We start from the raw sequence: 26,460 nt of genomic DNA, 5'->3' as shown, positions 1-26,460 counted from the left end.
AAACAGCCACAGGAACCTGTTTGTAGCCAAAAAGTAGCTTCCCTTGCATCTTCTGAGACAGGTCCCTTCCGTAGGCACAGACCTAAGGGATAGCTCGGGGATCGGGTGTATTAGCAACCCTGTGACTAACTCCAGCTCCGCAGACCCAAAAGCCAGTGGTCTCCAGGCACCTCTCCGGGGCTGGACGGCTAGTGGTCTGGATACCCCCCTTCCAGCAGGCAGGCTCTGAATAACATCTCAGCTGGCCCGGCCCCAAGTCAGCCTATGTCTTGGCAGCTTCTGCTCCTGCCTGTGAGGGTGACTTCACTTTGACTTCATATCTGCAGAGTGATGTACACATTGCTTATTCAAGCCCTGAGCTCAGCCAGGCAGGAGGGTGGGGCTCTGCGTACTGCAAAAGGGGAGGGGCTCAGGCTCAGGTTCCGAGACCCGGTTTGTTCACCCCGAGGTCCCACAGGCGTCTGTTTTCCTTTCCTTCCACTATCAGGTGCAAGCCTGGCTTCAAATAGCAGCTGGGAGTGGGGAGAGCTGGGCTTTCCCCACAGAGATCTAGAGCCTACATCTGACCTTCCATTTCCCGTCCAGAGGCTCCCCACCCATATCGTGGGTAAATATATTTAGGCACATTGGTGGGAGGGGGCGGTTAGAGCCTTCTGGCAAACTTCTCTGTTTTCACCGTCCCCACCACAGCCCTGTAGCAGCAACCTCTTCTAATTGCACCAGGCTACACCAGCAGGTCTCTTTGAAAGATGCGCAGTTAGCCAGTTTCCTGGTCCCATTGGTCGTACCGGTCCCAGCCATCACAAACAAACCCAACAGGAACCCCCACCCTCTCCACCACAGGATAGATTTGTACACGGGAAGCAGGCTCTCTGGCTCTCTTTCTCCTGGTCGGGGCTCCTCCCCTATTCCCGCCTCTAGCCCCAGAAGAGGCCGCCGGCTCCAAATGCACTTCCCCCTGATAAATGGCGGAGGATGCTCTCCGCGTCCAGAGGCCGGGAGGGACAGCAGTCTAGCGTCTGGTCTCTTTGAGAGTGTAGGGAACAGCTAGCCCAAACCCCTGAATCTTCTGCGTTGCTCTTTCTGGGCGGCGGGAAAGAACAAACGCAGAAACAGCAAGCAGGCGCCCAGGGTGAGAAAGTGGCTTCGCCAGCTAGACGATCATGGACCCAGGCTACCTTTAGCCGACCCGCAACCCGCGCCACAAGCCGTGGGCGCCCAGCTCCGAAACCGCCCTCTCGCCAGGGAGGAAAGAGCAGTTCCCGAAGCGGCCGGGCGCAGCCCCACCTTGCCCCAGGCGGGTACCTGGAGCCCCGCCCCTCCACACACACCACACACACACCCGCACCCCTGGTCCCGCCCCTCCCGGGGCCCCTCCCTCTGCTCCCTGCCCTGCCCCAGTCCGCTCCCCGGGGCGCAGGCAGCGCAGGTCTCCTCCAACGTCAGTACCGCCAGCGGAGCCCGTGCAGGAGGCTGCGGGGAGCGGCTCGTGGGAGTCCGCAGCTGGGATCCGCGCCCGGACGCAGGGCGCCCGCAGTGCCCGCTGCGCCCGGGCTGGCATGGGGAGGCCGGGCTGAGCGCTGCACCCCACCGCCCACAGACCCGCCCGCTCTTCGGCCGCGGCTCGCGCGCGCACGGGCGATGGCGAAGGCGACGTCCGGCGGCGCCGCGGGGCTGGGGCTGAAGCTGTTTCTGCTGCTGCCGCTGCTGGGCGAAGGTGAGTCGTGCGGGACGGCGGGGACGGCGGCGGCCGGGGAGAAGTTAAGCACCGCGGACCGAGCCGGGGGGCCGATGCGCGCATGGGCGCGCTTACCTTGGCTGGCGTCTCCGGGCCTGGGAACCCGGTTGGCTGCGGTGAGCTGCTGCGCCCCGGAGCGCTCCGGCCGCCGGCTGGGCGGGGCTCGGCCCGCGCCCTGGTCCCTGTTCCTACCAGAACCGCAGCCGCGTATCGGAAGCTGCTCGCGCCTCCAGCCGAGGAGGTCTCCCGTGCCCGGACGAAGCAGACAGATCTAGTCGCCTTTCGGGGAGCAGCTGCGAGCGGACGGGTTAGGGAAGCCCTGGGGAGCCCGCGACTTGCGCCAGCGCTTGAAGACCGCTGCTGCTCCCTGGTTTTTCTTTTCGCCTTTCACTCCCGCACTCTCCGGGGCTCTGCTCTTCTGGCTGAAGGGTGCTGGGGCTCTTGAGTAACGGTTATTTTTTTTTCCCCTGGTGTGTTTTTGCCGCCCTGGTTTCTAAAAACCTAAAAGCCAGTGTTTTTCCGGCGTTCTCATCGCCTGAGAGTACAGCATGGTCTGAGCCCTGCCTGGCAACTGGGAGTCCTGTGCCCCTCTCTCTCTCTGTTCGGCGGGAGCGCCTGAAAGTGTGGCTTTTGGAGGCTTACTAGGGTCCAGATAGGGTTCAGGGATGACGTTTATAGGGCGCTTTGGCACGGCCACTCTGGAGTCCAGTGCAGTGATATGCTACCAGCATCCTTCGTACATAGGAATTCCTTCTTAGGTGTGGCCTTTCAAAGGCTGGTCACTGCCCTCACTCTTATACCCTGAGCAAATGAGCCCTAAGGATGCAGGGTGTTGACCCGTTCGGCTACACATTTTAGTGTCCTTCCAGCCTACCCTAACTTGGTTCCCTCTGGAAATGCATATATATTACTAAGTTTGCCTCTGACATCAGAACGGAGCCCAGCCAGGCCACCCTCTTCCCGTTCCTTACAACGGGCTTTCTCTCTTTGCAACCTTTGAAAACAGAAATGGCTGTGATCACTTGGCCTCTAGCTCCAAGTCTTGTGAAGACTGGGCTCACAGACCAGCCCTGGGCTGCCTTTATGGACACCACAGAGAGGGTATATGCTAAAGACCTTCCTGTTCCTAAGGAAAGAAAATAGATTGAAGAGTCTGATCCTAGGTGCTGGGGCCACAGTGCTGCCGCGGGGGTCATAGGCATGAGGCCATGTAACAAAATATAGAACTTCTCCCGTGTCTTTGGGTTTAAACTTAAGAGTCACAGGTGTGTAGTCGGGGTGAACTAGGAAAACGTGCTGGGCAACTTCCCTGAATCCTCCTAGCCTTGAATTCAGTGTCTTCCCCACCCCCCTTTTCAGGGACCCAGCTCAAGGGTCTGGCCTGTGGCATTAGGCAGAGACAGTGCTTTCTATGTGAGACCTCTGGCCCGTAGAATCAGGTGGCCACAGACAGCTTATAGAATCCAGGGACTATGAGCCCCTGTCTTAGACCCACCGGTTTCTGGATGGCCAAGAAACCGTGATAAAGGTACAGAGAAGGCAGTGGCCTCGCACCCAGGAAGAAGAAATTGTTTATTGTTTGTTTGAGAAGCTCTCTAGCGCAGACTTCAGAGTAGCAGTTGTGACACTCATGGGCTCGACTGCCACTAGAGAGCTCGGGTGCGGTTCCTCATCCTAGGAGGACAGGGCGCAGTGTGGCCTCCGTCGCCCTCTTGTGGATACAGAGTTCTAGCGGCTGGACTTGCTGACCACGGTCTGACCACGGTTTTGGAGTGAGTGGGTCTGAAGAGGTGAGGGAGGGAACCTTGCTCCTGAGACTGACACATAACTCTCATTTCAAGTTATCATCAAGACATGCTCCTCCCCCCTTTCCCATGAGCTCATCATTCTCAGGAAAGCTGTAGGTACGTATGTACTCCCAGTGGCCTGGATCCCTAATCACCCCCCTTCAAAGATCCCACAGTACTGTGCCACACGCTTGCTCCTATCCTCACGACTGTTGGGCTCAGGGTCCTGGAACGAGAGGTGACAACCTTCTGTAAGTTGTTAAATACTTCCGGAGGTTCCACTGCTCACTAGAATTACAACCTGACTGTGTGGAGGAGGATGCTAAATCTCCACATCGAGGTCTCCCCTACTTGGACACGCCCCCTCCCCCAAACAATGCGGCAAGACTCTTGTCCCGCATCTTCTTGGCTTGGCATCTTGATTAGCACCTCTAGCTGCACGAACCAAAAGATCTGGCGCCATGTCATGGGGGGGGGGGGTCCCTTTCTCGATAGCCCTTCCATGAGTGTGAGGGGACCGTACTTGGTCTACAGCAGCAGGAGCAACCTTGGGGCCTGGGGCACACAACTTCACCTCTTTGTTCCTTCCCTCACTGAGCTGTCGATCCTGGAAACTTGTCCCGATTCTCCAGGCTCGCCTGGACCCCTCAGTGGCTCTTCCCTCCAGCTGCTGAGCGTCAGCACCCATTCTCAGGGCTGGGCCAGCCGGGGGCTCCTGAGGGTGGGGTCTGAGAGCAGACAGAAAATGAGGGAGTGACTGAGCCCATTCACTAGATTGCCTTTATTTTGCAGAATTGCTTTAGGAATGGGCTAAGTAAATCACTGTTTCCTTGGTGGTGTGAAGAAAATGGCATTCGTTCACCTAATGGGGTACTAATGGCCTCTTAGCCAGGGGAGGAGAAAACTAATTAAAAATTATAGGATCTGTTGAAATGGACCCGGGGATAGGAAGGGAAAGGGTAGCTGGAAGCTGCTGCCTCCCTCAGGATCTTCTTCTCCACAGCCTAGCAGAGGACTCCATTGGTCCCCTTTCCAGCCGACACAACAAGAGCAACCCCTGCCCTGTTGGGTTTGTGGTCTTCTTTTCCCATTTTACAGGTGAACAAACCGAGGCTCTCCCAATCTGCAGATTGGCCAGGTCCAGGACTCTTGTTGTTAACAAGGCCAGTAGAGCTTGGTACCAGTAGTCATGACGAGGGGCCTGGGAGAAGAAAATGCCCCTGGCTGTCATACCACAAGTCACTCACACATATGCTGGGGAGAAACAGACTGGACCAGATCTAAGAGTGGTCATGTGACACATAGCACCACCCAGACAGGAGGCCCTGGCCTCTCTGGGTCTGAGCAGAGGTCTCGGCGAGATTTTTTTTTTTCCCTCTTACTGGCTGGTTGACAGCGGGAGTCTCATGGGCTAGGAATGAATGCTGGGCTAGGCCTGGAGCTGTGTTGAAGCCCCGCTGTCCTGAAGAGGGAGCCCAAGTGCTCCAGGCGTGGTAAGAAAGCATGTTAGTGTGTAGCCAGAAGGCTGCTAGGGACAGGACACTCAAGGCTTGTCCTTTTGCACAGTGTGCAGCTGAGGCACCTGGTGTCGTAGCCATGGTGCTGTGCTGGGGGAGGGGTACAGCTGTGTACCCTGCTCCACGTGGAATCCACTTCCTTGGGGCTGATAAAAGAAAACGCCCACTGCGTGCCCAGAAAAAAAAAAAAAAGCAAAGTTGGCGAGGAATCCAGCCTCCACTCGCTAATTCTTTCCTTCTAGCTGAGTGGCTGTAATTGCACTACGGAGGGTTGTGCTGTGTACGTGTGTGTGTGTGGGGGGTGCTTCTGGGGTAAGGGCTGAGGCCTACTTGGCTGATGATCTCTTACCTCAGTCCTCTTCGGTCAGCACTGTGCCTTCCTCCCTTCCCCGTTATTTTTTTTTTCTCATATGAATGACTTGATAGTACTAATCAAGCAGCCTTGAGTGTTGCTTTGCAAGGAGGAACTAACAGCAGAAGACACACACTTAGTAGTTTTGAACACGGAGAGAGGTGAGCGGCTGGCAGCAAGACAAGGTGACAAGGACTGGAGGACTGGGCATCCTGACAGGGAGCCCTGGGCATGGGCCACAGAGGAGGTGCTGTCAGTGAGGGCCCCTGTCTGTCTGGTCTGTGTTCTCTGTGCCCTCTGTTATGGGGTGTTTCATCCTAGGAAGCTGTGTGTTGGTGCAGCCAACTCCAGGCTGTCCCCTCTCATAAGAGCAGCCATGGCCTGTGTCCTGGGAATCAGGAGAGGCTGTGCCTCCTTCAGCAGGACTCCAACCCCTCTCAGAGGTCACAGATCCTTTCCTGACAGGTTCCAAGACCCTAAAGAGCTCTTGTAGGTGGCTTCGTCCTCCTTTCTTTCCCTAGCTGCTGCCTTCCCCGTCACCCACCTAACGGCTCTCCACAGCTGTGTGAGGGGCCTTCAGGGACCATCCCCCTCTGCCCGAGACTATCTGCCGATCTGATAGACCCCTGAGCCATCCTGTGAAACCCTGACCTAGTCGGATGGGGTGAGAAGAGGCAGCAGAGTGCTGTTGTATCCTGCCAGCTCCTGGTGCCTCTGAGAAGGTGGCTGGTGAGACTTTGAGGGCTGCCATGGAGGCACACCACCTGGGCTCCGGGGAGAGCAGGTGGCCTGCCGCAAGCAAACACTTGTGTTTGCTTTTTGCCTCCTGGTAGCTCCACTAAGCGGAGCGGCCCAGATGCTACGGCAGGTTGACTGTTTGCCTGACCAGGTGTGTGCTGGCAGCGGAGTCTCTTCTCCTTGGTGTCATTGGTACCCAGTGGGCTCTGCAGCAAGAGGGGCCAGTGCCCAGATCTCGGCAGATGGAGCCCCTTCTTCCAGACTCAGGAGCTAGCAGATGCCCTTTCCTGTGCTCCCAAGTCTTCCCTCCTCTGTGACCAAGTGCTGGTGGCTGTCTTCTTCAGGGCTGTCTGAGGGGCAAGTGTGACCCTGGAGCAGGAGACAAGGGATGCTTCTTCCTCTCTGCCCCTCTACCCTTACCCGGAGGCATATACAGCATGGTGGAAGTCGGGAATCCATTCCAGCCCACCTTCAAGCAGCGAATGGTTCTGGGAGCCACCCTCCTCCCAGGCAGGACAGGTTTACTGTCTCTTGGAAGTGTGCTCTTGCCCCACTGAGGGCTCCACCTGGCCTGTGACTCAGCACCGTGGTCAGCTGGAGGTCACCTTAGCAAAAGACTGATCCAGGAGGTCCACAGCCACAGTGCCTTAGAAAGTCTGGACTGAGGTGCATTTCAAATGTTTTCTTCCCTACGCAGGCCAGCCTTTGTTTACGGTCCTGGGCAACAGATGCCAGCCAAGTCTCCCATGGCTTAACCTAGGTGCTCTACCTGTGCCTTGCTTTTTATGGCTAACTCAGGACCTTATCTCTAAGGATGACACAGAGTGAAAGAGATGACTCTAGCCTGCGCCAAATTGACAAGCAAACAAAACTAAACTGACCAGCTCAGACACTGTCGCTAGCTTTTCCAAGTGGGCCTCTCTGCCCGTTTTCCTGGGTGGTGCTACAGGGGCCTGTGCTGGGCCCAACAGCTGTGGGTAACTATTTTTAAGAGAAAAGTCAAGTGGCATTTAGGCTACCTCAGGATGTCCAGATGGCGCCTCTGTAGTTCCATCACATCCTCATAACCAAAGGATATCATATACCCATTAAACATTGCTCCCCATGCTCCAAGCTCTTGCCTCTGGGTACCACCAAGTCAGCTTCTATTGCTAAGATTTGCCTAATCTGGGCATTTCCTGTAAACAGTGCAATGCTTGTAGTAGTTTGCATTAGAGCTTGTCTTCATTGTAGCACAAGTCAGGGTGCCCGTTCTTCAAGAGTGAATAACATTCCTTTTGTTTGGATACATTGCATTTTTGTATCCATTCTCTCGATCTGGAGGTAGGCTTTTTTTTTTTTTTTTTATTGTGAACAATGTTTCCGCCATGGCCTCTGGACCTGGCTGTTTGTAAGACTTGTTTTCAGTTTTCCTAGCAGTGAAATTGCTTCGGGCTTTGGTCTTCGAGCAGCTGTTGATCTGCTCTGTCCCCGGGCATCGTCAGTTTCAGCAACTGTGTGCAAAGGTTACATTTTACCCATATCCTCTCCAACTCTTACTAGTTCCTGTTGTTGTTTTTACATTCTAGCCTTCCCAGTGGGCTCTATGTGGTATTTCATTGTGGTTTTGGTTTTGAGTTTCCCCTAAAGATTAGTGACTAGACGGGCATCTATTTACACACTCACTGGCCAGTTGTACGCATTACTGGACAAGAGTCTTTTTAGAGCCTTTGACCATTGTTGGTATTAAATTTTACTTTGATAATTCATATGTGTATCTAGTGATTTCTGTTCACCAACTGACCCCAGTCACCACAAACCTCCACAGGTTCCTTTCCCATATTCTTGTTTGTGTGTGTGTGTGTGTGTGTGTGTGTGTGTGATGCAGTGATTTTTAACCAAGATCTTCTGTGAGGCCATGGGTTTGGAAACTACCCATTGGAGCTTGTGGGCTTAACCACAGGAACCTATCAGTAGCCAGTAATTATTCAACAGAGAGGGCCAGGGTTCCTCGAGCCCACTGCATGGTTGGCTGTTTGACATGTAGGGCTTGTGCAGTCCCAGTGTGGGCATGTGCAGCTGCAGTGAGATGCTGTTTGCAACAATTGTGTCATACCTTGAGGATAACGTTCCTGGGCCCTTCTCCTTTTCTTCCAGCTCTTAACATTCTTCGTGTTCCCTCTTCCACAGTGTTCCCTGAACCTTGGAGATTGTAATATAAATAATCTTACTCAGGGTTGAATACCTTTGGCCATTTTTAAATTGGGTGGCTTTGACCTGTCATCCCTGCCAGGCTTGGCTGAGAAGTCTCTTGAGAAGACATTGATGTCCTTGTATGGATGGACGCTGAGTCTCCGCTGCCCACTGAGTGTGTGCATTTCTCAGGAGACTGGAGCTTTTGAGCATGTCACAATGAGAACACAACGTTGCAGAAACAAAGGTATCCCAGCAGGAGAAGCAGACGCCTGGAACCTTACTGGGAAAGGGGAAGATGGTAGAGAGCATGACCCACCCCACACCCAACAAGGGAACTGGCAGCCTGGAAAGCCAGGGCTGCCCCTCTCACTCTGCCTCTATCTAGACTAAAAATAACTGGGCAGATTGGTCTAAGTTGATTACAGTAATTGCTACTGTGATGTCATGCTGCCAGCAAGAGCTGTGTTGCAGGGCCAGTGGCCTATGCAGAGGCAGTGGCCTCCCTTCTGCATTCCTGCTTGGGGTTTCGACCACAGATTCCAAGGTCCAGGTACGAGTGATGGGCGTCCATCACTGCCCTGTTCTGCCTTACTAGAGACCCCGGGATTCCAGTGTGTGGCTCTGGGTCCTTCTGGAGCCAGAAATGGCTCCCGTGAGGTTCCCAGCTTCTGTCCCTCCACTCTCCTCCAGAGCAGATGCTTGGGACTTCTTTATCTGCCGCCCCGTCTTAGTCGGGATTTCTACTGCTGTGATGAAACACCAGGAAACGAAAAAGGTTGGGGAGGAGAGAGTTTATTCAGCTTAACACTTCGATATCATAGTCCATCATTGGAGGAAGTCCTGACAGGAACTCAAGCGGGGCTGGAACCTGGAGGCAGGAGCTGATGCAGAGGCCATGGAGGGTGCTGCTTACTGACTTGCTTCCCATGGCTTGCTCAGCCTGCTTTTCTTACAGAACCCAGGACCACCAGTCCAGGGGATGGCACCACCCATAGTGAGCTAGGCCCTCCCCCATCAATTACTAACTAAGAAAATGCCTTACAGGTGGATCTCATGGAGGCATTTTCTCAACTTAGGCTCCTTCCTCTCTGATGACTATGGCTTGGGTCAGGTTGACACACAAAAACAGCCAGTGCACACCCCCATCCCAAGAAGAGGTGCACATGGAAACAGAAAACGCTCCCTGACTATAGCCTCTACCATCCGACATGTTCAGTGGGACAGGGACCTTGTGGCCCTGAGAGGAGGACTCTACGATACTCAGCCAAAGCTCCTATGTCTAGTGAGTTGGAGTCATGAGAGCCTAACATGGGCTTCTGTGCCTGTGGTTTCCCTTTCCATGTAGGAATCCCTGGTGGGATGGGACACACGCGCGCGCATGCACACACACACACGCATGCACACACACACACACACACACACACACACACACCCCTCCAAGCAAACTCCGCCTGGACTCACCTTCCTGAGCCCTCACTTTGTTTTGGGACTCCTGCCCTGACTTCATCCCACTGAAATATTAAAGAGCCAGTTATTAAATGCCAAGGAAATGTGTAGGAGCATCCGCCTTTTGGAGGAGAAACTGGGAAGACGTGGGTGGATCTCTACAGTGGCATTTTTCAGGCTGGTACGACAGCTGCCATATAACTGGATGGCCCTTGATCCTGGGACTCTGTGACCTCGTTTCCCAAAAGCACTATATGAACAGCTGTCACTGGACAAAGGAGCCTGGGCCAGACTCTGGCTGAGTCCTAAATCACTCTGTATGGCCTGGGGCCATTTTCTCTCTTGGTTTATTGCTCAATGAGACAGAAATCGTAATATCCATTAAGTATTTGGATGTGCTTAAAACAGCACTGTGGAAATCCCACTGCTGAATATTGAACGGGTGTTGGGATGGAGTGTCAAAAAGGAGCTTCTGAGGTGTGTGGGGTGGTCACTCAGCACGGGGGACATTTTCTGAGTCACAGTGCTCTGCTGGCTATGTGGGGACAGCTGCACAGTTGGGAGTCGTCAGGGTCAAAGCCAATAGAGCCTCCTCGGCCCAGCTGCAAGAGCAGCAGTCAGTTAACTGGGGCTGCAAAGTGCTAGAGAGAGCCCTGGAGCCAAAGGGGCCTGGTCACTCACACATGCTCATCCACAAGCCACTTGGGTGGCCAGGCCTTGCTCTAGGAAAGAAATTAATTGTAACCTAATTGGCAGTTTCCTTTGAATAGAAGCCGGAAGGAACTGCCAGCAAGGCTCACCATTAAGTCAGCAGCAGCTGGGAAGTCACATTTGGGTGAGAGCGTCCCTCATCTCATCGAGGCCACTGCAGCTGGTCTGGGTGGGCATGGTAATGCAGGTGCTAGCTGCAGTGCATTCTGGGTAAAGCCTGGTGCCCACGTTCCTTGGAGAAGAAGTGCCCCGTCTAGCTCTGGGGTCTGGCCAGCCCCAGTGCCCAGTTGATCCCTAGCCTCAGCTTTGCAGTAGATCCTCACCCAACCCAAAGGAGAGTGCTGTGAGACTTGGAGGGCTCAGCACTGGGAGCCGACTAACATGAGAGATAACGCGAGAGATGATTCCTACAGCACCAGCTTGGAAGATGGGACATGTGAGTCCCATGCGTGGATGTGCAGGGAAACCAGAGTCTATGAGGCCAGGAGCAGCCCCATCCCCCATACCGTGACTCCTCTTCTGTCAAGCCGCTCTTCCAGGCTACAGCCACCCTACTGTGGAGGCCCAGTAAGACGGGTGACCAAGGAGATGCCACACAGAGTCCTATGCTCTACACCAGTGGGGGTCCAGACTTGAAGCTGTGGTGGACTCTGAACCGTGGGTCTGGAGGTGATGCTAATGGTTGTAGGAAAAAGATGGATGTGATGGTTATGATTATGATGGTGGTTACGGTTCTCGTGGTGGTGGTAGGTGATGGAGATACAGGTGTGGGGATGGAGATGCTAGGAATGGCAGCGGGCAGCTGCTGTTCTTAGAACTTCATGTCCATCCACTAAATTATGCTCCCAACCACCTTACGGAGAGGAAGGGCTTAATCTCCTTGGGAGCCAAGACAAAGAATGTAAAGTCCTTGCCCAAGCCAGTGCCCCACCCTACCAGACACGGCGCACTTTGTCACCCCAGATTTGGTTCCTGGTCTTTGCCTAGAATCTGCAAGCTGATTCAACCTGTCATTTCTGGCAGGCGTTCTGAGGTGGTGATCTCTTAGCCCCAAGAAGCTATACTTCTTGCTGGCATCTGCCTCTCCTGGCTCTCTCTTTCCTGAACTTACCGTCTTCTTCAGTCCTCTCTGCCTTCCAGGCCAGGCTGCCCCTGTCCTGGCTGATGCTGTCTCCTGTTCCGTGCTCCCTAGGAAAACCTCCCTGGCCTCCATCTGTGGCTCAGATAAGCAGCTTAGGTCTGTGTCGTCTTCTTGTTGCTGGGAATAAATGCCTGACAAGCGCTGAGCCACGTCTCCAGCAAATGGCGTTTGTCCTGGTGAGGGTTAGTATCGCTATGATGAAACACCATGACCAAAATGCACAGTTCTGCATCGGACTCCATCACTGAATGTGAAGTCAGGGCAGGAACCTGGGGGCAGGAGCTGATGCAGAGCCCCTGGGAGGGGTGCTGCTTCCTGGCTTGCTCCTGATGGCTTGTTCACTCTGCTCTCTGAGAGAACCCAGGACCTCCAGCCCAGGGATGGTGCCCACAACGGGCTGGGCCCTCCCCCCATCAATCACTATTTTAAAAAAATGCTCTACAGGCTTGCCTCCAGCCTGATCTTATGGAGGCATTTCCTCAATGGATGTTGCCTCCTCTCAGATGACTGTTGTTGGTTCGTCCTGACATAAAAGCGACCAGCACAGGATCAGAATCTTTCTCATTTTAAATTAAGGCTGAATGACCTGTGTGCCCATCCGCGGGCAGTAGCGCTGCATCTCCCTTTGGCTGTTGTGATTAATGCTGCCGTGAAAAGGATGCGTAAAGCTCTAGGATTTAAGTTCCTTGGCATGATTCTGAGACAAAGCTTCTGGATCCCATGGGGTGTCTGTGTTAAGTAGTTTGAGAGGCCCGCATGTTTTCTGTAGCACCTGTACCATCTCAAATTCTGACCAACGGGGTGAGCACAAGGCTTCGTAAGAGCTCTTCCTATTTAAAACACTGTCATGAAAGTTATCGGACATAGACAAAAATCAGCAGTACAACCCAATCTGAAACCCACTGAGAATCCCATTGTGCCTGACTGCTTCCGCTGGACCGGATGTGTGTGAGACCCACCTGGGAAGCCATGGGTAGCAATGCTCCATCCCTTTTCATTGCTGCCATGGGATTCTGTGGTACAGACGTGCCAATCTGCATATCCGAATACCCACTGAAGGACATCCGTGTTTCCTGATCTTGGTTGCCATGAGTAATTCCTCCATTTTAATATTAGGTTAGTGGATGGATTGGATGGGCGGTTCAAGTTCTGCTGGATAATTGGAGTGGACTTGCTGGGTCATGTGTAAGGGCATAGCGTGATAACGATCGGTTGCGTTTTTACACAGTGCTCTCTTGGCTGCTGGTGACAGCTGCCTGCCCTGCTTGTCTGGCAGTATCCCGTATCTTGGAAATGTCCTCTGGTTCCAGGTGGTTTGTTGAACTCCCTGACGAGCCCCTGGATCATGTACGATCCCCGGGGCTTCTCACACGTGGGTGGCTCAGAACTGTTTTGCATCTGTTTTGTACTTTCTCTCCCTTTCCCTTCTTTTTCTTTCTTTGCTTTAATGTGGTGCGACTATCAGTCATGTTTAGCTGTGTTCACGTTCTTCGGACTAGAGGTGAGAAATTCCTGCCAAGATTAGGATTTTAAATGAATTTCTGTTGTTTATTTATTTCGCCCACGAAGAAGCTGTTTCTCCCACCCCCGCTCACACCCTCGTGTCTCCTGCAGCCCCGCTGGGCCTGTACTTCTCAAGGGATGCTTACTGGGAGAGACTGTATGTGGACCAGCCAGCTGGCACACCGCTGCTCTATGTCCATGCCCTCCGGGATGCCCCTGGGGAAGTACCCAGCTTCCGTTTGGGCCAGCACCTCTATGGCGTGTACCGCACACGGCTGCAGGAGAATGACTGGATCCGGATCCATGAGGACACTGGCCTTCTCTACCTCAACCAGAGCCTGGACCACAGTTCCTGGGAACAGCTCAGCATCCGCAGTAAGCGAACAGTCTGCCCCCCCCACCTCGCTGACACTCTCCCCCCCCCCCACACACACCTTGGTCCAGCCCTCAGCTGTCCTCATCTCAGCTGCCAGTCTGAAGCCTGCGATGGCTGCTATGGACAAGGGTGTAAGGCCCAAGGTGAAGGCAACTGCTTTGTAGCCAGGCTAATGAGGGACCCACATGACTTTGGGGGCATTAATTACTTCCCGACCTCCTGAGGCTGTTGGGAGTTGGGAGAACCATACAAATGACTTGGCACACACACGATGTGTGTGTGTGAAGCAGAGTGTTTGCAGTGGGGAGATAAGGGTGTGCAGATTGTGAGAGAGATTCGGAGGGGCTGGAAAAACCCCAGGGGGTTAACTTAGCTAGTGATCCAGAACTTGCTAAAGAGTTCCAGCTAGCAGGGAGCATGTCCTCTCCGCCTGCAGCAGGCTGGCTGAGCTGTCCAGGAGGCAGGCAGAGCAATAGATACGTAGGCCACAGCACAGCACTAAGGCTGGACCTGCATTCAGGGCCACATAAGGATGCTAACCAACCGTGGTGGGGTGATCTAAGTGGCTTATGTGGCTTGAGGTGGTGATGGTATGTACCTGGTAGCTCACACCTCCCAGAACCCCCTCTGAGGCAAGGCCACACTCATCCTTAAGGTCCTATCCACACGTAAGAGGCAGCGTAGGATACTGTGAATACAGAGTGAGCTCCATCGCCAGAATGTATAGACTAACTGATCTGTTGGACAGGCACAGCCAGGATGGTAAGCCAGGAAGGCACCCAAGATGGGCAGTTCCCTGACAATCTAGTTGACCAGTGGTTCTCAACCTGTGAGTCGCAACCCCACAGCGATATATATCAGATTATGATTATACGTCGTAATTCATACATTATGGTTCATAACAGCGGCCACGTTAGAGTTACGAAGTAACAATGAAATAATTTTATGGCTGGGGATTTCCATAACGCGATTAAAGGGCTGCAGCATCCAGGATGCTGAGAACCATTGGTGTAGACAGTTCCTGGAGGAAGTGCTCTGAGGTGCGCTTTGGTCTGCATGTGCCTTCTTTCCTTCTGTCTTCCTCCTGAGCCCTGGTGGGAAACTGAGGAATGAGAGCCCCTTGGTGGAGAGGGCCGGGGTGGGTGGAATGTGCTGTGATAGTTCCCTGAGGACCTACACCACTCATATTTACATGCTGCCTTCTCAGGTTAGAAGAGAATCAACACAGCGATTCGGACAGTCTGCTCAGAGGACATTAGCTGCGGTGGTATCACAGTAATCCCATGTAGGCTGAGGAAAAGCAGCTGGGCCTGAGGGGGAGGCCCAGGGAAATGCCTGCCTCAGCCAAAGCCTATCCCTTGCTAGACTAGGTGATGCCTCATTGACAGAACTTAACTGAAAAGTCTTTCTCTGCATGTTGGTGAAGTCTGCATGGGTGTGTCTATGGGGAAAGCAGTTGATGGTTGGTGGACAGGGAGTACAGCTGGCCAGGAGCCTGCAGGAGCCTACACCATGAGGTCACCCACCTGGAAGGGACAAGGGAACACTAGCTCCAGGCCTGAGCACTTCTTTCGGGAGAGAGATCGTTTGAACAGAAACCTGAACGACAAGAGAGGCAGATAGGAGGGCTGCTCCTCTCCAGGCCTCCCCACCTGGAGAGGTGGGCAGGAAGCAGCCGAGGCTTGTGCACCACAGTGGACCCTGGCATTCCTGCCCATCCTCTTCCCTCTTCACCTGAAAAGTGGCTGTCTCCTTTTCTCCCCACAGACGGTGGCTTCCCCTTGCTCACCATCTTCCTCCGGGTCTTCCTGGGGTCCACAACCCAGCGAGAGGGCGAATGCCATTGGCCAGGCTGTGCCCGTGTGTACTTCTCCTTCATCAATGACTCCTTCCCAGCTTGTAGCTCCCTCACATCCCAGGACCTCTGCATCCCTGAGACAGGACTGTCGTTCCGAATCAAGGAGAACAGGCCCCCTGGCACCTTCTACCAGTTTAACCTGTTGCCTGTGAAGTTCCTTTGCCCCGACATCAAGGTGGAATACAGGCTCTTGGAAGGTGAGTTCCAGCCTCGTGGGACTGTTCCTTTGTCCTGCTACACAGCAGACATAGTGCTGCAAGCCCTTAAGGTGAGCCACATGTCCGTTCTGCCCATTTAACACTCCAGAAATATCTTTTGGGTGTCTGTCATCATCCCGAATACTGCTGAAGGAGGTTAGGAAACAGGCCGCCACCTTACATGCCTGAAGCCTCTGGTCACCTCGAGGACAGAGATAGAGCCTGTAAGTGTGTCAGGGAAACTGGATGGTTTCCGGAAGGAGTGAGGAGCAAAGAAAAGCTGAGAGAACAGAAAGGTAGGGGCCACTGAACAAGATGGGTTGGTGCCAGATGGCTCTAGCCGCAGAAGGCTCCAGCGTATGCCTCTTTGTGGTTGGAATGCCGTTCACCACTGGAAGGACCAGAGGCCAACAGGGACAGGCTAAGTTCCGTTCGGGAACGTTTCAGAGTTTTGTTCCCTGGAGCACGGAGAGCTGTAGAAGGCAAGGCGGGGAAGGTATGAGAAGTCTCCACTTGGCATCTGAAAGGCTTAGTTGGACTCCTGTGTTGGTATGGTTTAGGATCAGGCTAGTATCTGGTGGAGTTATGGGAATAATAGGTACCAGGGGAGACCCCCAAGTGGAAGGATGGGCTGGCATGAGGCTGGAATCGGCATGAGAGTCGGGGAACTTCCTGGCGTGCTCTCCAGGATTCTTGGAATCTTGTGGATTCTTCCTGAGCTAGACGTGGGGTGTTGAACCCAGTTTGAAGGCTTCAGCTAGTATCAGCAAGCACGGCAGACCTTGCCTGGGGAGCTGGCCCTTTCGGACAAGTGGACCTGCACCCTTTGACATCCTGTCTGCTATAGAAGAAATGGACCAGTCCCGGATCACACACCCAGGGGTATACAGCAGGAATGCAGGCCTCACATCCAGAAATACCAGTTTTAATGTCAGTCATACCCCAGATGTCCAGTATTTGTTTTCAAGGTGAACTGGGCTGTTTCTCACGTTGTCTAAAAATGAGCAGATATTACATCTGTGGTTTAAAAAAAACAAAAACAAAAAACACTGACATTCGTAAACCAGCTAGTACCTGGAGCTGACCCTCTGCCTATAGCCTCTGCCTTCCTGGACCCCCCTCCCTGACCCCCAGCCGCAGAGACCTGACCCTGTGTCACCACTTGTCTGTCCATCTGCATGAGTAATGGCTCCAGCCACAACCAAAAGTAGAAAACACAGACTTCCAGCAGCCTACATTTGGAGAAATGAATGCCATCCCCCACGGAGGCAGAGAGGGACAGACAGCCACCAGGGTGCCGGAAGCCTCACTGTGTAGTCCTCCTCCCGTTCTGCCAAGCACTCTGGGTAGAATCATAAAGAAGACAAGCCACACTCTACCTCCCCCACCCAGCGGTCATGCGGGATTCCCTTCTGCTTGGTGACAGGGGAGAATCTGCCCTTCCACTGCAACCGGAACATGGAGGTGAGCACTCGCTGGGCCCTGGACCGGGAGCTTCAGGAGAAGTACGTGCTGGAGGCAGAGTGCATTGTGAACACGAGTGCCAAGGAAGAGAAGGTGACTGTATCCTTCCCAGTGACCGTGTATGATGAGGACGACTCGGCGCCCACCTTCTCCGGAGGTGTGGATACTGCCAGCGCTGTGGTGGAGTTCAAGCGGAAGGAGGTTTGTCTGTGTCCTTGCTTGGCTGTCTGTCCTGTCTGGGCCTTCTCGGTGTTTGTCTCCGTCGGCAGTCTGTCCTCTGTTGAGCTGTTCTGCTCGCCATCCAGTCACGTGGCTCTCTACTTGTCCTTTTTGTCTGGTCCATTTGGCTGACTGCCAGCCAGATAGCCAGCCGTAAACTGGGCTCTTGACTGAAGCCCTGAACCTGGGTTGCTTAGTTTGTGTCTAATCAGGCCAAGGGCCCCAGGGAGAGCATCGGGGAGAACATTCTGGCTCGCCTGACCTGGCAAGCAGGGAGGTACTTCCTTCTGCTGGCAGCCGGGCAACCTGTCACAAGAGCATCTCTGAGGCAGTCAGGAGCCAGGGGATAATTCTGAGATGTCCTCACCCATGCTGCTCTGGACCAGCCTAGGCGGCGTGCTACTGCCACCTGCTGGGCATCAGGCCGCTCTGCAGCCTGCTCCTGGGCTCAGTAGGAAGGAAGTTTTTTTTTCCCCCCTCTGGGGAACCAGGTACAGGCTTCCCAGGGAGTCAAAGTAGGTAGGGAAACATCGGATTGCACAACCTTAGAGTGACCCCAGCTTGCCCTGTGGCTTTAAGGGCTTGCAGCTCTCACTGAGGTCTCGAGGGCAAACAGTCGATTCTGAGCATCCAGGACTGGTTCTGACAACACGTACTTGCTTTGGTTCTGGGCTGTGCTGGGTCATTTGGTCTTCTGACTATCCCTGTGCTAACTGGCTCTAACTGGCACTCTCTGCTACCTGCAGGGCACTGTGGTGGCCACTCTGCAAGTGTTTGACGCAGACGTGGTGCCGGCGTCGGGGGAGCTGGTGAGACGGTACACGAGCACACTACTCTCAGGGGACTCCTGGGCCCAGCAGGCCTTCCGGGTGGAGCACACACCCAATGAGACCACGGCCCAGGCCAACAACAACTCCGTGCGGGCAACCATGCACAATTACAGTAAGGAGCCAACAGTCACAGAGCTTGAGGACACTCGGGACAGGCCACATGCAGCACGCGAAAACCACGTAGACTGCGCACGCGTTCCATGCGTGCCAAAACAGATGGCCATCCTGGGCCACACCTAGTCTCCGCATACAAATACCATGCAAACACCCTGCACGCTAGCACGCTTATATGTGCTACTTCTACACACCCCAGAGCTCTAGCTCAGTAGAGTGTCTCAGCTTTTAAATACCCGTATTGTAAGACTGCTCACCAGGCCTGCTGTCGGGGCACATATTTGAAAGTTGTGTGTGTGTGTGTGTGTTCAGGGCTGTATGTTGATGTGTGTGTGCGGTGTGTGGCGTAGGGCCAGATCTTGGAGCCTGGTGACTGGTTTCGTCTCCTTGTGCGCCCGCCTGCAGAGCTGGTTCTCAACCGCAGCCTCCCCATCTCGGAGAGCCGAGTCCTGCAGCTGGCGGTCCTGGTCAACGACTCCGATTTCCAGGGGCCGGGGACGGGTGTCCTCCTCCTCCATTTCAACGTGTCTGTGCTGCCTGTCACCCTGAGCCTACCCAGCGCCTACTCCTTCCCCGTGGCTAGAAGGGCTCGCCGTTACGCCCAGGTGAGCCTTGGCCCACGGCGTGGCTTGAGATTGGAGGGCCCCAAGACTGCAGGCAGAACTGCGTGTGGGTAGCACCTCCTCCCTCCCCCACTCAGCGGAGAGGTAGCATGGGTGGGGCCTCGGAAGGGTCCAAGCTGGATTCTTGAGGTAAAGGTCCAGTAGATGGCTCCTGAGCCAGGCGTACCCAGAAGGGGTCCCATTCCGGGAACCCCTAAAGAGACCTCTTGACCTCAAGGGGGACAGGTGACAGCATTGCAAATCACACAGCCAGGGCACAGTGCTCTAACAGTCTGGAGACACGCACAGGGATTGTGGCTGTCACGTCTGACTCCCAGTGGTGTGGCTATTGGTGCCCTGAAGCCAAAGGCCGGCCAGGAAGGTGGGCTCGTAGGTTCTGAGGCTGTAGAACGCTGTGCATTGAGAAAGGCTGCTTGAGGACCATGTTAGTCTACCCAAGAACCCTCTCTAGCTGCTGGCTAAGGGATAGCGGTGCCATCCTCCTCCTCCTCCTCCTCCTCCTGCTCCTCTTCTTCCTCTCCTTCCTCCCCACCCCCTGCAGATCGGGAAAGTCTGTGTGGAAAACTGCCAGGAGTTCAGCGGCGTCAACATCCAGTATAAGCTGCAGCCCTCCAACACCAACTGCAGTGCTCTGGGCATGGTCACCTCCACCGAGGACACCTCAGGGACCGTATTTGTAAACGACACGGAGGCCCTGCGGCAACCTGAATGCACCGAGCTTCAGTACACGGTGGTAGCCACTGACCGGCAGACCCGCAGGCAGGCCCAGGCTCCGTTGCTCGTCACAGTGGAGGGGACATGTGAGTGTCAGGCCCTGTGCACGGGTGGGACATTATGGATGATCACAGAGAACACGTGTGTGTTGTGTCTCTGAAACTCTGGTGTGACCATCATCCCGTGTGTCCTATGTTTTGTCTTTATCCTGCTTCTGACTCTGGTTCCTCAATCCCCACCCCACCCCGCCTTTTTTGTTTGATTTGGTTTGGTTTGGTTTTTCAAGAAAGGGTTTATCTGTGTAGCCTTGGCTGTCCTGGACTCTCTTGGTATACCAGGCTGGCCTTGAACTCAAGAGATCCACCTGCCTCTGCCTCCCAGAGTGCTGGGATTACAGGCATGTGCCCTCAACCCCTTTCATCCAGTCCTCTCTAGTTAGCCTGAAACCCTTGAAGCCTCGCCCTGGAGGCAGCGGAACTATTGTTACACTCTTTATCAATGCGGGCAGTCTGGAGACGGGGTGCACACCAGCCCTATGACCCTCTCTTGTCCATCACTCGCAGCCATTGCTGAAGAAGTGGGCTGCCCCAGGTCCTGCGCAGTCAACAAGAGACGACCTGAGTGTGAGGAGTGTGGTGGCCTCGGCTCTCCAACAGGCAGATGCGAGTGGCGTCAGGGAGATGGCAAAGGTAGGCCCAGGAGCTGCCGGAGTGGGGGCGGGGTGGTACTGCCTGCCGTCAGGAATGACGATGGTCACTTGAGGGTTCCTCCGAGGTCTGCCGGTCCCCATAATGAGCTCTCCCAATCCTTGTCTCCTGAACCTTGTCCTTCTTGTGGAACCAGTGCCAGCAGAGAAGGCAGGGCATGGGGTCACAGGGGCTTTGCCACCTTGAAACCAGAGGCTCCTCGGCTGGATTCACTCTGGGTTGGTTTGGAAGGGTCTATACTAGAGCCGGGATGTACAGGGGGCAGAGTGGTCCTCCAGAAAACCTCAGCCAGGAGGTGTGTCTGCCCCACTGTGGGTGGGCGTAGCACTCTCAGGCTCCCATTGGCAATATAGCTTTGACAGGTCCTTGTCTTTAAGCGGCCTCCTTAGAGGAAGGCTGTCAACGTTGGGGACCCCTTCTTGTCTCGTCATTCCTCAGGCGGTATATGAGGTCTATACGGGGTCACTCCACCTGTTCCGTCATCCCCGTCTCTCGAGAGAGACAGGGTTGACCGGGGGACCCTGACAGCCAGACCGTGATGGGAGGTGCCATGTAGGGTAACAGCCTGCTGTGTGCTCCATCACAGGGATCACCAGGAACTTCTCCACCTGCTCCCCCAGCACCAGGACCTGCCCTGACGGCCACTGTGACGCCGTGGAGAGCCGGGATATCAACATTTGCCCCCAGGACTGTCTCCGTAAGCCCACGCTCAGGCCCATGGGGTGCATTTTGTCAGTGTACAGGGAAGGGCGGAGGCAAGGGAGCTAGCGGCAGAGATCGTGGGAACCCTAGCACCCACCTGCACATAGTCTGGAGCCACATTTGCCCGTTGGATGCCTCAAGCTAGGCTGGGGTATTGCATCACAGCCATGCACAAGCTTCGTTTGCGTGGGGCCAACGGCTCATCCTCAGCACCGAAGAAGGATCAGTGGGTAATACAAAGTTCAGCCAAGCAGGATGTGTCAAGCCACCCCTCCTGACATCTCATTTAAACGGTTGCTGTGTCCCTCAAGACTGGGCTCTTGTAGCCTGGCCTAGCTGTCCTTGGCTGACTCTGAGCTGCAGTCCCTGTTCTGCTGGCTCGGGGCCCGCCTTCCCTTTGGTCTGTTTCCACCATCTTTACTGTTACCGGGGGCTAGCCGTGGGTGATGCCTTCTGGTACCTCAGTGGTGACTGGACAGTCTTGCTTCCCCCTACTTCCACAGCCAGTGTGGAGGGACAGTGTGTTAAACGCCCTGTCCAGTTGAAAGGGCTTCTCAGCCCTCACTTGTCCTGAGCTCCTGACACCAAGCTGCAAAGGCCAGTCACAGTCTGAGGACTCTGAGGTGTCGGGCCACACCAGGAGACTGACCAGGCTGCCTGTGTCCTCAGGTGGCAGCATTGTTGGGGGCCACGAGCGAGGGGAGCTCCGGGGGATCAAAGCCGGCTATGGCATCTGCAACTGCTTCCCAGATGAGAAGAAGTGTTTCTGCGAGCCCGAGGACAGCCAGGGTAAGGAGTGCCCCAAACAGGCCTCCCCAAACCCTCAAGGGAGGTTAGAGAACGTTGGTGAGGTCCGGAAGCTCCATCCCTGGTGATGGAGGTTAGTCAGGCCCCGGGAAGCTCCTCCCATCTCTCTGGGCCCTTACCCATTGGTGCAACCACAAATGGGGGTCAGAGTCCCTGTGAAACATTTCCTAGCCACAAGTTCTCAGTGACAGACGGTCAGAAAAGCAGTTCTACCAAGTAACTTGGTCAGACGACTCCCTGGACAGGCCCTTGCTGGGCCTCAGGCATGGTGGACTTCTCCCGGTATTGGGTCACTTTAGGGCCCTCTGTCCAGAGCCTTTGATCCTTTCTTCTCTCTTCCCACCGTTTTATAACGGCCATTCAGACGTTTGCGACCGGAAAACAGTATGGCTGGTGTTGCCAGCACACCGCCTCTGCCAGCTGACCCAGGCAGGGTGTTCAGGCAGTGCACCCTGAGAGGGGGGTGAGCAGTGGTCTAGGAGAGGCAGCACAGCAGTACCTGTGCCCGCCCGGTTGGTCAGGGGCATCTCACGACGTCACGGTGGTGCAGACCCTGCCCGGCTGCTGAGACCTGTCACTGCCCCGCCACAGGCCCATTGTGTGGTGAGCTGTGCCGCACCGTGATCATACCTGCCGTCGTCCTCTTCTCCCTCATCATCATCTTTGTCTTCCTGGCCACGTTCTTCATCCACTGCTACCACAAGCACGCGCACAAGCCGCCCATTGCTTCGGCGGAAATGACCTTCTGCCGGCCAGCTCAGGGCTTTCCCATCAGTTACTCCTCCTCAGGCACTCGCCGGCCTTCACTGGATTCCATGGAGAACCAGGTCTCTGTGGACGCTTTCAAGATCCCGGTAGGTGGACCGTGTTGGAAGCTATTCGGCCACACGGGCTTTCTTTACTGCTTGGGGTACCCACAGGTGGTCGATAGGGCATTGCTTGCATCTCTTGCGTCGGAGGGCCAAGAGCAGGGGGATCCCTGCCCTCATACAGTCACCTTCCAGTGGGAAGCTGGTCTGTGAAGGCGTTGTCTAGGAAGGAAGTGACAGGTACTGATTTGGATGGGACTAGGCTGGCATCTGAGAGGTAGGTCTTGTCCCAGGGAGAGTGAGCTTGGCCCCACCTAGCAGGGGAGGTGTGAGCAGAAGCCCCAAGGGATGGGAGCAGTGAGTCCTACACACACGCACACACACGCACAGGCCAAGTGTTCTATCTCAGAGTAGAAACAGTGAAAGAGGCCCCTGTTGGACAGCATTTCAACAGGCTACTCTTATTGAGAAGCAGGGTGACGGCGGAGGCAGGGAGGAGTGGAGGGTGTGGGGATCACGACGACGTGCTGGTCTAGACTCCAAGGCAGCAGCCACGTACACGGTACATCCCCCAGCCTGGAGGCAGGAGGCACTGAGGCCCCAGAGGAAAGCCCCAGCCATGTACCTTTCCGTGGGTGCTGCTGCTCAGAGTCACGCGACTGTGGAAACCCCCCGGCCCTGGTCATGTCTTCCCGGGGCACCTTCAGGTAGACCTGCCCCTTCAGCATCCTGCTCTCGTCTGTCCGGGATTCGGAAGCCAGGGTACTCTGGGTACAGCTGGGGACGTTGTTCGGAGACAAGGGGTACGAACAGAGTAAGCCCCTGTGGAGGGGCTATGATGCAGACACCTGTGGGGTCACGCAGTGGCCACGGGCCCTCTGCAGTCTCTTGTTTCAGACTGGGAAGTGGCCTTAGGTGGCTGGGAAGTCCCGCTTCCCCGAGGGCCTATGCGAGTGACACCCAGCCCTCCTCCCCTCCGTCAGGGCCAAAGAAGCCCATCGTACAGCCACTGCTGTCTCCTAGTGTGTGGTCCCTGTTCGTGGCAGTAGCTGGGATCCACCACAGGCTTCCAGAATAGGCCACCAGAGCTCTCCTTCACCCAGATAGCACAGCGCGGCTGCTATGCCGTCCTGAGGGCCCGGAGGGTACAGACACACTACTCTGACCTGTCTCCTCCAGAGTTAGCCTGGTACCCTCCAGCTGTACCCACTAGCTCCAAACATAAGCCCCGCGACTCAACCACGCAGCCCCGATTTCTCTGACGTAAACCATGGAGAATTGGGTACTATGGCCTATTCCCGTAATCCCAGCACTTGGGAAGATGGAGCAAGAAGATCACAAGTTCGTGACTAGGTTGAAACAAACAAAACAGTAAGGATACGGGTTTTCTTAGGTTTTTTTAAAGGAGCAGGTTTGTACCGTTTTTCACAAGCTTATTAGTATAGTCTGGTCTAGGCAGGAGGGCTGTGACACTAGGGATGTCCATGCCTTCTTCACACTCGGGAAGCTTCAGAAAATACCAAGATTACTCAGGAGCTTGCTAGAATGTGACTGTGTACTCAAAGGAGACTTCTCTCCACATCCCATGTATGGCCACATGTCCTTACTGGGCCATCTTTGTGGTTGAGGAAGCCCGAAAGAGCCTTGTAACCAGAGGTGTGAGGTCAAACTCAAGGACACATGGGGTGATGGGCACCCAGTGTGGTGCTAGCGCCACGGGGTCGACTCCTTACAGGATTGTACTTGGCGGGCGGGAGTCTAGGAATTTACCCAGAATGGCCGTGATGAGGCTTGATATGTGCAAGGGGTTTGAGTGGGATGCCGGGAGGGCAAGGTGCCAGCCAGAGGTAGGGTATAACAAAGTGGGGTGCACAGGACAGGCCACGAGAGGGGCATCTGCCTCACACTCGAGGTGAGCGTTTCCCCGGGAGTCAGAGGTGCCTCTCTTTAGCAGGCAGCCACACAGGGAGGTTGCTCTGAATGCTTCCACTGTGGGGGAATTCTGGGCTGAGAAGCATTCTGGGCTGCAGGTGCCCATTTAGTCCTTTAGGAGTCCGTGGGTGTGGGGGGGTCATAGAAGACTTGGATCTGGGCTGCTGTCTAGTCAGGCCCCAGCTGGCCTTGAGGGCAAGAACTTGAGCCTAACTGGTCCCAGGTTATTTGTGGCAGCGGGGGTCGGGGTGAGTCAAGAATTGAGTCTAGGCCCTTTTCCTGGAGACTCCTGTCTGTCCTGGCCGTGGTGTTCCCAGTGGGTGAGCTGTGAGATGGCCAGTGTGGTTTGGGAGATGACCAGCTCTGCATGCTGGCCCTTGCCACCGCAAGGTGAGGGGTTAGTATTTAATGGCCTTGCCTTCTTGGTCAACTTTACCCCTCACACTTTTCTCCCTGCTCTGCTAATGACCCGTCTCTACCCCAATACAGGAGGATCCAAAGTGGGAATTTCCACGAAAGAACTTGGTTCTGGGCAAAACGCTGGGAGAAGGCGAGTTTGGAAAAGTAGTCAAGGCCACAGCCTTCCGTCTGAAAGGCCGGGCAGGATACACCACAGTGGCTGTGAAAATGCTGAAAGGTATCTCCAGGGGCTGCATGTGTGGGTGGCTGCAGCCCTGCTTCCGTGAGATTCCCCTGCAGAGCCTCATTGCTGTTCTGTGGTAGCTGCAGTCTGAGCACCCCCACCCCCAGACATGCAGCCAGTGTTGCTGAAGAGGGACAGTGAGGGTCTTGCCCTAGTGGAAGATGCTGGGTACCACTTCTGCACCATGCCAGGAAAGAGCCCAGGGTTTTAAAAAGTTTCAAAGCCCTTTGGGGTTGGATTGAACTGATAGTTGCCAGCATCCCAATTCATTTCTCTCATCTGGAAGGCCACTGGGTCCTAGTAAAAATTGTCCCCCATCCCAACAATCCCTGAGCCTTCTCTGTCCCCATGACCAGTTATGTCCTGGGTCTGGCTCTCATGTGCATTCATACCTTTCTTATACAGGGCATGTGACTCTAGCCAGAGGCCGTGGCTATCCTGGGTGGGCAGCCCTCGTTAGGGTCATGTTTGTGACCTGAGGGCCCTGTGGCAGCCAGACTGTGTGGCTGGTGCATAGCTCAGTTCTAGAGCTGTGGCCAGGGACTACGGTCGAGAGTGCTGCTGGTACCTCACCAGCCCCTCACACCAGCTTTAACCTTCAGATTGTTGGTCTACATAGGCCTATATCCCACCTGTGGCCTACAACCCTATCTCCCAGCTATATGAAGGCTATGGCCTTCATCCCAGGCCAGTAAATACCAGAGGCAGCCAGGACCAGTGGAGGCAGGTCCTGGATCTCTGAGTTTGAGGCCAGACTGGTCTACAAAGCAAGTCCAGGACAGCCAAAGGCTACACAGAGAAACTCCGTCTCAAGAAAGAAAGAAAAAAGAAAAAGGAAAGGAGAGAAAAAATTTAAATACCAGAGGCAACAGTGTGTCACTGCTGGCTAAGGAACCAGGACAAGTACTTGGCTACATGTCTGATACTTTGTGTACCTTTGTATTCAACTACCTGTGAGAACTAGAGCCAGCCCTGGCTGCCCTCAGGATGTGTGTTCATTTGACTGCTGAAATCCGGTCATCTTCACAGTCTATCAGAGCCAGTTAGGCATTCAAAAGCAGTATGGGATCTGCCTCATTCGGGAAATGTGCAAGCCTACTGTGCACTGTGCTGCAACGTGCTAATGCTGCCCGCCCTCTGGTGCATCGTGCAGGATCCCACAGTGACTGAGCACAAGCTCCAAGCACACAAGGAGAAGAGAGGCCACAGGACTCTTAACCCGGTGTCGGACAAATAGTAGCACGGGAGATCTGGGCCCCGTGTAGGGCGCTCACCTTCCTCAGCACCTGTCTCTCTAAGCAGGTGTGTGGGACAGAGGCAGGATCTCTTTCTTTCCGGAAAGACTAAAAGAATGGAG

General features: G+C 54.8%; 1 protein-coding gene across 1 annotated transcript in view; it reads left to right on the top strand.

Moving 5' to 3' along the window:
* The first annotated feature begins 1,035 nt into the window (after positions 1-1,035).
* Positions 1,036-26,460, top strand: part of Ret (ret proto-oncogene) — a 40,193-nt gene continuing 14,768 nt past the window's right edge. The window contains exons 1-12 of the mRNA XM_021652720.2: positions 1,036-1,717; positions 13,220-13,483; positions 15,252-15,539; positions 16,966-17,204; positions 17,969-18,164; positions 18,572-18,771; positions 19,331-19,589; positions 20,067-20,192; positions 20,797-20,907; positions 21,582-21,701; positions 22,311-22,573; positions 24,950-25,097. Of these exons, the coding sequence (XP_021508395.1) occupies positions 1,642-1,717; positions 13,220-13,483; positions 15,252-15,539; positions 16,966-17,204; positions 17,969-18,164; positions 18,572-18,771; positions 19,331-19,589; positions 20,067-20,192; positions 20,797-20,907; positions 21,582-21,701; positions 22,311-22,573; positions 24,950-25,097 (2,290 nt within the window). The 5' untranslated portion in view covers positions 1,036-1,641. The remainder of the gene's footprint in view (positions 1,718-13,219; positions 13,484-15,251; positions 15,540-16,965; positions 17,205-17,968; positions 18,165-18,571; positions 18,772-19,330; positions 19,590-20,066; positions 20,193-20,796; positions 20,908-21,581; positions 21,702-22,310; positions 22,574-24,949; positions 25,098-26,460) is intronic.

The sequence above is a fragment of the Meriones unguiculatus genome, chromosome 5 (genome assembly GCF_030254825.1).
Source record: "Meriones unguiculatus strain TT.TT164.6M chromosome 5, Bangor_MerUng_6.1, whole genome shotgun sequence".
NCBI lineage: Eukaryota > Metazoa > Chordata > Mammalia > Rodentia > Muridae > Meriones > Meriones unguiculatus.
The sequence above is the reverse complement of the archived record's forward strand: the minus strand, read 5'-3'. Positions and strand labels throughout refer to the sequence as shown.